Genomic DNA, 13952 nt, shown 5'->3' on the forward strand with positions numbered 1-13952 from the left:
TTTAATTAACATAACTTTAATTTTCGTCTCAAATAAATAGCTGAGGGATGTTTATTTTAAAGAGTTTTTTCTCTGCCAAGAGACAAAAAAAAATCAAAAATCAGAAGGAAATACTGGTATGAAAAGAAAGAAGGGCATTTGAAAGAAGGACCGAGCACAAATGTCGGTTGAGTGATATTACAACACAGACCTTTTCTCTCAGATCTTTCTCCTTATGGCGGAGGAAGCACATGCAAATCTCACTGAAACGCCTCAGCTCTCTTCTTAATGCCAAAAGAGTCTTCTAAAAACATAGGTAGGAAAAGTGACAAACGCAAAGATTTTAGAGACTGTGTTTCAATAGAGAATTTCAGAACAAACAACAATTGCACTTTTATTTCCACTAATACTATTCATTTAGTAAAGCACAGCTGATGACATTATGGAAGAAGATGAAATCTCACAGAAGCAGCAGCTATGAATTTTAAAACTTCTATTCTAGTTATCATCCCTGAAAACAAAATGTAAAGTCAGTCCATAAAAATGCATACTTTTTGCTCTCACTCTGGTGCAGAAAGGTGACAAATAGTGGCACGTGTGCATCTGCCACACTTGCTGAGGCATGAGGTGTTCAAGAAGTCACAAACTTTGGTTCTCCACTTGTAGATTTAGTTGCTCTAACAGCATTTATCCCCGTACACAGCCTTCCAAGCAACTACAAGGTATGCAGACTGTACTTCAGCTTATCCTTATGAAACAGCAACAATGATTTCTACTTCACAGACGGGAGTGGAGTCACTCAAACTCTAATCCATCCCACCTAACTTTCCACACCCAGCATACGAGCTGCCTTCTGGAGTTGCTCCTCTCTCTCCTTCTACTGACTTCTGAGGGAACTCAGTTTAACTACACTGCTAACTTTGGCACTCACAGATACCTCTACTACTTAAGACAGTGTACTTGATTTGCCCACAGCTACAAAAGACTTTATGATCCTTCACCAGGTCCCAGCTGCTGCACTGCACTGAGCTCTGAGCAATCAATAGAAGAGGAATGCCCTTACATCAGGCCTGGATCTCATGCAATGCAACTGTACCTTTATAAGAAAGGGGATCCATCCCAGAGCCTACTAAGAAAGAACAGAAGGGGAGGCAAAACACTGCCTTAACACCATTAGAGGAGGAACAGGGAAGAAACAGTCCTGGGGCTGCTGCCCAGGAAACATTCTTTTTTGCTCTTGGAACTTCTCTCTCTGCCAATAACCAGATTTGGTCCTGCAGAGTGGGCCGTAACACTGTGCTTCCAATCCAAATCTACTCCCATAATAAAGGGCCAGCTTAAAAATTGTCCTGCCCCATTATCAGGCAAGCTAATAGTGTCTGGACTGGAAGGCAGAACATATTAGAGCAGTGAGATGCAGACATCCACTCAAGAATGGAATGGGACAGGAATAGATAGTGAATCAGTCACCAAATCAGTCACGGGTAACCTCCCAGCTAGCATTTCTCACTCCAAACAAATGCTCCTGTCACTGTCCCGTTCTGTACACAAGCGAACACCAGAAGGAAGGGGACAGAATAACTGAAACTGCAAGACTCAGTGTAGTCAGGAGAAACCGTACAGGTATGCATCAATCTAAGTAAAAAAGAGTCTTCCTCCCTGTGTGTCTTAAACTAGAATGTCTTCTGAAGTATCTGGCAGTGTTTGATACTTTATAAAGCCAAGTAGGAAGGTAACTAGTTCACCGATAAAGAAATTAGGTTGAAATTTTGAAGATAGTGATATGTCTCATAATATATAAATAAAACAAGAAAATAAAAATAAAGCAAAGCAACAGAGCTTCCTGGAGTTTTCACTGAATATTCTTTGTCGCTTAAAAGAAGAGAACAACAAACCGTTTGGCAGTGGAACAAGTTCCTTATCTCCATTAAGCACCAGGAATTCACTGCACATGTTTTGCAGTAAAAATAGAGGCGTACTGTTGTTCATTTACTCTCTTGCACACTGAAAAGGCATAAGGACTTGGAAAAACAATAGGAAAAGGAGGAGAGGAAAAGAGGTGGGGAGAGAAAGGAAAGGAAGGGTAGGGAGAGGAGGGTGGCGAAGAGAGAATGAGAATGCTCCAACTCAGTTTGGTTTCCTCAAGAAAATGCATAAATTGTGTTCTTCAGAAAGTTTGCCTCCTTCCGACTATCTGAGAATAGAAAAGCATCTTCAATTTCTAGAAGCACAAAATGATGTGGAAAGGCCAACCTTGGCAGAATTTTCTGCAGCTGCAGCTAGTTGCCACAGGAGAGAAAAATATGTGCACTGGAGAGCTGGCAGGATCACCTGCAAATAAAAACATATATATTTATTTACAAGAAAGGGTTGACAGTGAAAAGCATGGCATTCTGATTACTGCTTGCACAACCACTCCTGCACTGTGAATATCTAGATCTTCAACACAAACTCAACAGGTTTACACACTAGTAAACATTATCTACTGAGAAACTTAATTACTAAAATGCTCGTTGCAGGGACCTTGGTGTACTGATGGACAGTTGACTGAATACGAGCCAGCAGTGTGCCCAGGTACCCAAGAAGGCCAATGGCATCCTGGCTTGTATCAGGAATGGTGTGGTGAGCAGGACTAGGGAAGTCATCCTGCCCCTGTACTTGGCATTGGTGAGGCCTCACCTCGAGTACTGTCTTGAGTTTTGGGCACCTCAGTACAGAAAGGACATTGAGGTGCTGGAGCAGGTCCAAAGAAGGGCAACAAGGCTGGTGAAGGACCTGGAGAATATGCCCTACAAGGAGAGACTGAAGGAACTGGGGAAGAGGAGGCTGAAGAGAGACCTTATTGCTCTCTTCCAATACCTGAAAGGCGAGGGCGGGGTTGGTCTTTTCTCACTGCTGACAGGTGACAGGATGAGGGGAAATGGCCTCAAGTTGCACCAGGGTAAGTTTAGGTTGGGTATCAGGAAACACTTCCTTACAGAAAGGGTTGTTAAGCACTGGAATAGGCTCCCCAGGGAGGTGGTTGAGTCACCATCCCTGGATGTGTTTAAAAACCGTCTGGATGTGGTGCTCAGGGACATGATTTAGGAGAGGGTTGTTAGAGTCAGGGTAGTATGGTTAGGTTGTGGTTGGACTTGATGATCTTGAAGGTCTTTTCCAACCTGAGTGATTCTATGATTCTATACTATTCTATATTCATTGATTCCAATAACTTTATACCAAAGCCTCAGTTTCCCAGACTGAGAGATGGAAACAGTACCTTTCTCATACAGTGCGGATACATAACATTATTTAGTATTTTCTCATTTTCCTGCTTTCAGCAACTCAAAGTTCTTCTAATGTTAAGTATCAGCAACTCACCAGAACAGACAAATTCCCATGTTCCATTTCAAACTGCAGTAACTTTAAAGTCTTGTCATACAAATTCCACTTGGTGAGATCATGGGCGCTGCAAGTGGAATAAAAGAAAACAATAATTACATGCTAATCAAGAAATGAAAACTCATCTGACCAAACAGGTTAAATGAATCCTACTTTTGCCTTCATCTGATGTACAGCAGTAACTTTAAATAACTAATTATTACGTGTCAGGGGGAATGAAATTAAGCTTTTCATGGCTAACTGCTGCAGCCTTTAGTCCAGAGCTGTACAGTATGCATTCCTGCCACAAAACTGCAGTGTATGTGAGGAGAGGGGAAAAAAAAAAAACTTGCTTCCATACCTCTTCCTGAACAATCCATTCACTAAGTTCTCAAGAAGACAGAACAAAAAATTCCTTCATAGAAACTTTAGAAGAGTGTTTCTAATATTCTCAGGCATTTGCAGCTCAACACAGGCTTTGCTCTGAATAACCAGAGTAGCACTAGCATGGATAAGCAAAGGACACATGAAGCAGAAGGCCATTTCCCCAACTCTGTACTACCTTACATGACAATTTACTTGGTGAACAGTCCCTAGAGAAACAATCTTTTGAGAAAACCACGTTCTAACAAAAGAAGATCAAATGAATCAAAACAAAGCAGACTACATTTGCTGGGAAAGGAGACAGCACTCACTGCACCCTCTTCAGACTGACCACCAGTGCTGATCATAAGGCAGTGCAACAGCATCCCATTAGGAGGGAGGCACCGCAATGACCCAGCTGAGAGAACCTCTGTGTCCACTCTGACATCCCAACCCTATAACACACACTTCTTAGCCACAAATGGGGCTGATGCTCCAATCTCAGTAACACACACACAAAAAAAAAAATCTATAAGCCAAGACTACAGCTCTGTTCAGGAAAAACTAAACCCTGTGCCATCTCTCATAGGGATCATTTTCCTTCCCTTGTGAAAATCTTACTAGACCCAATCAGCCTGAACAATTCTCACTTGGCATCTGTTAAAGCAACACTTAAGTATATGGGAAAATAGAACAGCATTATGTAAATAAAATCTCACTTATGAAAAGCTGCTATTCTTCTCAAAGCAGAGTGCATCCGGGAGATTTCTCCTGCATCCGTACAAAATCCTTCTTCCTAAATTTTGCAGGTTTGGGAAAGAGAAAGGAATTAGCCAGCATGGGGCAAAGTAACTGCTATGGTCTCTTCCCCACCAACCCAAAGGCTTGAATTACTCTCCTCCAGCTCTCCCCAGTCCTTACACCTTCAACCATACTACTTACGCCCTCCTCTACAGTAAGAAGAAAGCAGTGTGTAGTCTGCACAGAAACGTTGTTAAGTGTCCCTATCACTACTGAATCCACAGCAGCCTAAACTACAGCACTGCTAATGGTGTAAAACTAGCAATTAGGCTAACACAGAATTGCTCAACTTCACATGGTTGCTAGGTATCTCTGGAAAGCTAACTGTTCACATGGTGCTGACTCTCCTTGCTTCCAGCTGCCAGATCACATTCAAAGATAGCTAAAAATATATTAAATACTTTCCCATAGATGCAATTGCTGCAGTTTCCACAAGGATGCTACGTGATTATGGAAGATGGTATATGCAACCAAGAATTAGAAGGGAGGGGTCGCAGGAGAAAAAGCTCTTTATTTAGATATGGATTACACTATGAAGGAGTTGAAGAATCCCCTGGTCTAGCACTTATGTTATTTCTCATAAGTACACATTATCCCACATTGACATAGATATCTATTTAAGACCAACAAAATAAATCCAATCTGAGGTTAGGGAATTTTTTGGCTTGACACATTTTACAATATTCCAGGGTCCAATAAAAACCTGCCAGTGTTAACTCTCATTCCATGGCACGACACCTGTTCGTGACGGCACAGTTGATCAGATCAGCTGCGGGCTTCTGATGTTCAGTTCAGCCAGCAAGCTATTCATATCACCACCAGCTGTTTCTGCTTTTTAGAACTAATGAAAAACTTTGAGGGAGACTCTGCAGTCCTCCTTCAAGGGGAAAGTCATCATTTCAGAGACCCCAGTGCTATGCAATCTGCATTACTGATCTTTTTTCTCCTACAGCCAAAGTCACACGATGAAGGGCATCTTGCATACAGTCAAATATGAAGAAGTACAGAAACACACCACTTGGAGAACGGCCTCATGACCTATAGATCTCCAGTACTTCTTAGCTGATCTTATACAATGTATCTTGGCATTGCAATTCTACAGTTGTGGAACCCACCTCCAGAACACTCAGAAGACATAAAATGCCCTGTTGCCGCTGTGGACTACCTCATGTATTATTTTCACCACTCCATCCCCTGCTAGTACACTAACTTAATAAAATGTAAGTCATTGGTCTTCTTAGAAGAGCAAATCCACCTTTGAAAAGTTCCGTTCCACTCAAAACAGTAGGCAAAGAATAATCCCCTTTATTTTTTCCTCATCTGTTTTCATATGGAAACAGTCTGTTTATCTCCACGAGTCACACTCACCTTCTGCCAAAAGCCATCTAGTAGCTGATTAAGCTGTCCCATCAACTCATCTATCAGCTGAGTTCGGGCACAATCTACCTTGCTGTAGATGGCAATTTTTTCACTGCAGAGGATATAGTAAGTCCTGGAGGAAGCCTCGAGGACAGACAAGTCAGAGTGTTTGGCCACAATGTCTTTTATCTCACTCAGCAAAGCATCCAAATGCTGCAAGTGATAAAAAGGGTATTAGAGGTAAAATGTACGTAAAACCACTTACACTTCAGATATATTTCACTTGATCCATGAATCTCTCTATATAGGTCATAAAACCAATATGAAAGAAACGCCAGTCTAAGGAGCAGAGGGGTAGGACCAGTGGATACCAATGGGCTTATAGCTCTTTTTCATTATTATTATCTCTAGATCTTCCTAAAAAATGAAGTAACTGTTTTAAGTTTATTATAATAATTAAGACAATGGTGGGGAATGAAAACGTTTTTCCAGAGGAAAGGGGTGTCTCCAAACTTGTCTCCTCTGGTAGCAGAGGATGGAGGCTGTTTCAATCATATCGGCAACAGAGATCTTCACCCTTACGGAGAAGAAGGAGCTTAACTTGTACTATGCCACTGACTCTCTCTTCCAGCTAACATTTTGTGCTGAAAGTAACTTAATATTACCTCCCTGCAAACATCCTTGCTTAAGAATACTGTAAACCATTTCAAGGATTTCATCTATCCATTTCTGACCATCCCTTTCCCATCAGGGGTTATACTATCTCTATTCTTATCTTTCAGTTACTATCACCCCCTAGCAGCTGGGAGTCAGCCTTCAAGGAGCATGAAACCTATTCTGTAGTAAACTCCTGGGAGATGCCAGCTTAGCCACACAGCATAACCCACCCTCTCTCTATCCAACAATGAAAAACTCCTTGGCAAGCCTATCACATGAAACCAAAAACTACTGCCCACTGGGGCCAGTTACAGCACATCCGCTGATGCCGACAATTGAAAAGCACAAGGCTCTTCTTTGGCAGCCCCAAACTGAAAAGTAAAGCCCAAATAAGACCACTTTCCTCAAGGTATGAGACCAATTATTTAGATTTCGACAGGCTTGTATTTGTTCCAAGTCACACAAAACTCTGTATACTGTCATATAAATTTAGCACATTGCACATGCACCGACTATCCCAATTCCTATTCACCTTCTCTAGATGTCCAGTACTGTAAACATCTAGATCATAATACTGTGGAATCTGCAGAAGATTTGCCACTTTTTGTGCATCTGTTGAATACTGCAGAGAAAAAAAAAAAGAAAGAAAGAAAAAAAAACAACAGGATATGAGTGCACTGCAGGAATTTTAATGAAATATTTAACATGCATTCACAGAGCAGCTGTTAGTTACCTTTGCCAAGAGCTGAGGAAGCACCATAATAAAATGTTCAGTAATTTTAGTACAATCTTCTGATTGTATTTTCTTCTCTTTTACTGACAGAATCTGCAGACAAAGCATTTTGTTTCAATTATAAAATCGCTCAGATCTGAGTGGAATTTTACATGTAACCCAAGGTTAACTTAGATGCCTTTATCTAAACCAAATGAAGCCCATATAAAGATATTATTCCATGGAGACAACCAGATGCTTTTTGATTTTCTTGTTAACCTTAAACTAGATGCAAATCACTGGACAACCATACTTCATGGATAAAATGTTCACCATTTGTCAATAACTTACTTCATATGGCTTGTCTCTAATGCTCATCCCCTTCAACATCCACCACCAATAAGATCTACAGGTCAACAGACAACGTGCCATTTCATAAAAATAAGCCATTTTATTCCTGGAGATATAGGAATATGCTATCTGGCAAAGAACATAAGGCAAAAAAAAAATGTGATCAAAGCACAATGAATGAGAATAAGATGCACTGACTTTTTTGGCTGCACCTCTGCCCACTGGAGGATGACCTTCAGCTGCTTCTCTAACTGTTGCGAGGATAATTTCGATGAGAGCACTTTCCTGAGCATCGTTCAGCACTGTAAATAAATCAGTCTCCTTTCAGCATCACACAAAAGAAAAACAAAGATGCATCAACAGCTAATGAAAAGCCTACCCATTTATCTGGATAACTGCAGAAAGACACTACAGAAAGATGCTGCTAAATAAACACTTCAAGTGTGTTTGATTTAATTTGAAGAAAATTATTTTCTACCTTTAGTGAACACAGCAGCAATTATTTGTCTCCTAAGAAAACTTCTTAAGGCATCTGGGATATCAACAACACACGCAGCTTCACTAAGGCTTATCCCTACTGACTTAGGGGACTCATTTAGGATAAAGGTGCTTCTTTGTGCTCCAAAATGCCTTGTCATTGGGTCTGCAAACTTGAACTTCAGTCACACAACTGCCTCCCATTCCACTAAAACAACTATTAAGTTTACTTTAAAACATTTTTAACAAAAATCTAACCCTTTAATGTGTTAGACGTCAACAAACTCAATACATTATCCTTTTTCTCTCCAGGCATGAATAGTAGCCCAAAAATACTGTGCTTCAATCTATTAATATTTTTAGATTCTCATCTTTTGGGCAAACAAATGAAAGAAGTGAATGCTACTTAAGCTTATTTATACAAGTATTCTTGCAAAGTTTCTAAACTAGCTTTACATAAATACAGAATACTAAATAAAACAACTACATTGATACAAATATCACACTGGCAGTGCACTCAGTCACATGTGCTTTGTGGCTCTTGGGGGCCACAATCTGAGATCAAAAAGCACTACAGTATGGAATGGTACGAAACCAGCTGAGGCAAAGTTCAAAAACAACATTAAGAGATGAATTCGGACAGAGATAACCTCTTTGCTCACCCACCTTTTCCATCTCCTTCACCATTTTTTAACAGAAGAGTGGTCATGCATTCCCAGTCCTTCAGGAATTTGCCTGCCCAGTCCCACAAGCTGTCTATGAGGTATGCAACATGTTTGTGTAGCTGGGGATTAAAAATACAAGCTTATAGAAGCATCAATAAAAGAAATGAAGGCTCATATGTTCCTCTCCTCCTTTTTCCAATTACAAAGTTGTCATTCAAACATACATTTGCACACAGTATTCCAACATATTTAGTTTGAGGCTCAATATGAGGCTAATCAACATTTAAACAACATCTTTAGTCTATTACAAAGTAAGTACGTGGGGAAAAAAAAGCAAAAAAAGCAGGAAAAAAAGCTTTTCTTTTTCTCTTGTAATGGTATGTTTCCTTTGTAATTTAAATAACCTCTCAAAAACGAGTTTCCATATTGCTTTTATATTGCTGTTCGTAACAAAAAATCCAACCTCGGGACAACAAATAAGTTGATATTTCAGATAATGTCTGAAATTCTTTACACATGTATGCAAAATGGCTGTGCCTGAGACACTTAAACCAGTGCAGGTCTGTACCACTGCAAAAGCCAAGTAGCAAAGCACAGCACTTAATCTGGTAAAATCTCAGAAAAACTACTCCATTCATAGTCAGCATAGAGCCATGGTACAGCAACCTCCATCTGCCTGCACTATGATGTAAACACATACCAAAACCCACTCACATGGTGGCATTAGTCCTTTAAGTTGCTTTCAGAAGCTGCTTCAGCTTTAATTCTCTTCATCAGCATAGCTGTAGATCAGTTTTAAGACAACAGAACAGAAACACTCAATTCTGTCTTCATTAACAGCTCATCCTAGAGAGCGAGAACATCCCAAGTACCAATATCACAGAGCTCACAACTAGAAATACCCTCCAAATGGAAGCTAGTACTTGATTTAATATGCTTTGAAAAGGTTTACACTGAAGGGGCTGTTCTCCTCACCTCACTCTCCAGGAAAAAACATATTAATCTTTTCAGCTGGTCAGTCTTTGCTCCAACCTTCTTTTCTCCTTTGGACAAAACTTCTTCACCTTCCTCATGACTAAGGAGCCTGCCAACAGAAAAAGAAGCCAATTCAGTTCTGCCACATTCCACTTATGCTCGTTTGCCGATACAACACAAATTCTTTCAAGAGCCCTACGCCTGTATTTTTTCTAAATACATACTTACTCTAAATCATATTAGACTTTCTTAGGAGATGAAAGGAAAAGAGATTAGATTGCTTTCCATTACGAGAGATCTGCTGTCCCTGCGGATGCAGAGATAATTTCTGACAGTTTAACAGGTACCCTGCCAACTTTCTGGACAACAGATGCAGATTCCACAGTGTTGAACATACACTGAGGTAGACATTTTCTCATACTGCAGAAGGCGTTAGCTCTAGGCTGAAATTAAATGTTAACTCAGTAAAAATGTTGCTACCCAACCACTACTGTACATCTTCTTAAAGATAGCACAGCATCTTGCATTTGCAAGAGGCAATTTACAACATACTCAATTTCACAAATACAGTGCAAAAACTGCTCACAATATGGTATTTCCATTTTGTTCTTTACCCTAAATGAGTGCAAACACACTGCTCAAAAGAAGCTTTAATCCCAAAACACACACAGGAAAGCCATCCCCATAGATTCAAGAGGCCCAAATGGCTTGGATTTAAGAGCAGGATCACACTACTCAGTGTCAGTATAAGCTTACGCTTTCAGAAAGTGCTTCTGCTGATATCATTTATGCCAGCTCTGTAGCTAATCGACGTTAAAAATGCAGACACTGAGATTTCATACATACACCAAAAAGAAAAAAACAAAATCCTTTATACTGAAATTTTTATCAGTATAACTAGGAAAAGGAGGTTGTCACTAACATCTCTGTCACACCAGAAAAGACATTTCCGTACTAGTACCAGTGTCAGAGAGAACAACAGGGCAAAGAACAAGGAAGAGGTTTAGAGAGGCAGAGCGTCTATGCTGCACTGGGAAGCTGAAAATAAAAAGTCAGGTTATCATGACAATCAGTTTAGTGGCAAAAGATGGCCATGTTCTAGGAGGAAAAACAGCTGATTTACGATAGAATATTGGGTCAAGCAGAAAATGCTAGCAGATGAGATAGAAAATTCATCAAGAGAGAAATGTATCTTCTTTTGTCTTTCTGTTGGACGTGGCAACACAAACTCTGGAATGTCAGCAGCTCAGCTAGATAGGAACAGGCAGCTAGGAGGAGATTCTGCATATGTGAAAAACACAAATCATTATTTCCAAATTTAGGCAAAAGTCTTGCCTAAACAGTTTTATTTTCATTCCTCTTTGTAACATAAAATTACTTCTCTCAGCCACAGAGACAGAAAATTTATTTCTTCTCTTTTTAGCACGCCAACTCCATTCACTTCATGCAACCATTGTTATAAGAAGCCCATTTATAAGAGTTACTCCTGGGGAACATAAACCCTGTACTTCATTAACCTGACAGAAAACTGGGAGGGCTTTTTAATCTGCTGCATCTCTCATTGTTCAAAGCCTTTTACAACGTACAAGGCAACTTCCAAAGGGATAAGAGGAGGCCATTTTTGTGATTAATCACCAGTGCTATGGAAATGCAGCAGATGCCAGGTGATGAATTAGCTTGTAAGAAGGAATGCAACAGGAAAAGAAAGAAGAAAGGAGGCATACTCTCAACATAAGGATGGTACCTGTGGATCAGTCAGTTGTTTCATATTCTCTGTGTTAGTCTTGCAACTTTTCTCATACCTACTGGGGAGCGCTGTGCAGGGAAACAAATGATTACCCCCAGACAGCATTTCTCTTCTGATTCAGGAGAAGAAAGCACATCTACTATCCTCATGGCATATACTTCCAGCAGAAAAAAATGAATGCTTAATATCCCTCTTAAATAAATCCACCTTCATTCTGAAACAAATGAGAATATGCAAGAAGTAGGCAGGCAGACAGAGATACCTTTTATAAAGGAATTCCCCAGCTGCTACTGCAAGTGGACGGTGCGTGGTATAAACAAGCTGGTATAAGGTTTCACAGTCTTCAGCTGATAACACATCCTCACAGTTCCTAGGCAAAAATAACAACGGAAGTTATAGTTCAGGTTTATCTGCAAAGAATACAATGAATGAGATGTCCAGTTTTATTGGACCTGATGCTCCATAGCCTTGCAACTTGTTTACATAGCTAACATTTTGTAGGACAAATCTAAATACGTTATCAAATGGAAATGGCAGCATTTTTTACTCATTTTGTAGAGAAATTCAGGTCTGTACAAGCTATGAGTAATTAGGCCCATCACATGGACAAATTATTAACTTAAAGCATAATTAAGGTTGATTAGTGGCCATGATAAAGAAGAGCAATAATGATCAAAGAGGAAAATGATGCATCTATGCTTAGATTATTGTCATAGAAGGTTAAATAACAAGAAGCCCTCATCCTGCAGTACAAACCCTTCCAAAATGCATTAGTGCAGTACTTTAAACCTGTACTCCATTACACTAGACCTACACAGAGCCACACAAAAAGAAATCAAAATATATACTTGATAGTATGCTTATGACTGCAACCTTTCTTGTCCAAACCCACTGAAAATCACGATTTATTTTTGGACAGCCGTTCAGCTACAGAGTTTTAAAACATCACACACCAACTAACAAACCTACAGCACTCTATGGGAGTTCACAACAGTGTTAGTATCAACCGTTTACAAAACAGGAAATTGAAGCATGAAGGTTGAATAATCCAAAGAGGAGATACCAGAGAAGCGAAGACCAAAACAAGGGTTCCAGTTTCAAGTTGCTTGCTTTCTATGGCAATTGCAATGTCATTCAACTGAACTACATGAGAGAACAAAACAGCAACATAAGAGATCCTTCTGCTCTTTGCAACCAGGTGAAAGACTTCATATTTATTGTTGTGAGCAGTTCTCAGCAAGTGACAGTATAAAACCACTTGCAGCTACAACCCAGTACTGCTTCTAAAACTGAGGATTTGTGCTTTCCATTTGGTGGGACTGCTGCCTTTAGAAAATTAGCACCCCTTCCTGTGCTTGCCTGTTTGTCTCCAATCCTAGCGCATCCTTTAGCAACCTCACAAGTCCCAAGGCCCCAAAATATTATCCTCAAACCTGACTGAAATGAAGTGAGCTCTCGTTAGGGGAGAGCACAGCAGGGGTGTTGATTAGAAATACTTTTTGTAGCACAGGCTACGAGTTAAAGAAATGGGGAGGGGGGAAGCACTCATTTCTCAAAGCCCACAACTTCTCATTTATAGAAGTTGAAAATCTCATGAATTTCATCTTTACTATGTATTTACTCATGCATCACTTGAATCTTTCACAGTTTTTCTCAGTTTGTTTATAATGGTCACTGGCACAGTAAAAAGGTATTTAAATGGAAGTGCTGATGGTCTTCCTCCAAAACTGATGGGTCAATCCTGCAAGATAATGTTTGCCCTCAATCAAAAAGAAATTCCAGCAGGTTCTGGCAGCCTCTTTTAACATGCAGTTCCCTCGAGTATATAGTTGTGGTAATAGAACAAATAGAAAGTGCTCTGAGTATACGTAGATATCATGTAATCAGTATAAAGGAAAACGTTCATGTGATTCTCATTCAGCCATCTGCAGCACTGGGGAAATAGTGTAAAAATGTGTTTATTGTTGTTAAAAAAGGAGATACTGAAAAAGGTAATATGGTGCTTTAGCATTTCAGAACAGGTATTGGTGCGTCCTGAGATATCACCAATGTTAGGGAACGAAGCTTGAAAAAGAAGAAATTTTGGTGTAAACACACTGTGATATATGATCTAGAACTGTGTGGATGTGGCACTGAGGGACATGGTCGGTGGGTATGGTGGGGGTGGACTGATGGTTGGACTAGATGAAAGTGAAGTCTTTTCCAACCTTAATCATATTAGAATTTACTCATCTTCACAGGCCACATTTCCCTCTTCTTTGCACATTTACAGAAACAGTGAGACCTGTGTGCCTCTAATTTAAAAAAAATTCCTTGAGCTATCTAAACAATTTAGGCAAAGGGCTCGGTAGCATGCCTGCAGTCTCTTTGGGTAGAAGTTCCAGATTTTGCCTTTCTAGTACAAATTAAATTCCAACCTCCTTGTTTTTAAACTTCACCTTGAAAGAGGTTAGGACTTCGCCCCTCTTACAGTAGTTCATGGCAGTGTTATTTCCTCTCTCCTCAC

The 13952-nt window shown here is 40.0% G+C and overlaps 1 protein-coding gene across 4 annotated transcripts in view; it reads right to left on the reverse strand.

Annotated features, from left to right (window-relative positions):
- Positions 1-13952, reverse strand: part of STAG3 (stromal antigen 3) — a 58187-nt gene that overhangs the window by 12460 nt on the left and 31775 nt on the right. For 3 of the 4 annotated variants that reach the window (XM_015277701.4, XM_015277703.4, XM_040699030.2), the window contains 11 exons: positions 11709-11816; positions 9700-9808; positions 8726-8843; positions 7781-7884; positions 7253-7345; positions 7052-7141; positions 5872-6075; positions 4422-4498; positions 3340-3427; positions 2233-2310; positions 191-283 (listed from right to left, as the gene is read on the reverse strand). In XM_015277701.4, coding sequence (XP_015133187.2) covers positions 191-283; positions 2233-2310; positions 3340-3427; positions 4422-4498; positions 5872-6075; positions 7052-7141; positions 7253-7345; positions 7781-7884; positions 8726-8843; positions 9700-9808; positions 11709-11816 — 1162 coding nt within the window. The remainder of the gene's footprint in view (positions 1-190; positions 284-2232; positions 2311-3339; positions 3428-4421; positions 4499-5871; positions 6076-7051; positions 7142-7252; positions 7346-7780; positions 7885-8725; positions 8844-9699; positions 9809-11708; positions 11817-13952) is intronic. The other variant, NM_001277835.2, reaches the window with a different exon arrangement.

Source organism: Gallus gallus, chromosome 1 (assembly GCF_016699485.2).
Source record: "Gallus gallus isolate bGalGal1 chromosome 1, bGalGal1.mat.broiler.GRCg7b, whole genome shotgun sequence".
In the NCBI taxonomy this organism is placed as follows: domain Eukaryota; kingdom Metazoa; phylum Chordata; class Aves; order Galliformes; family Phasianidae; genus Gallus; species Gallus gallus.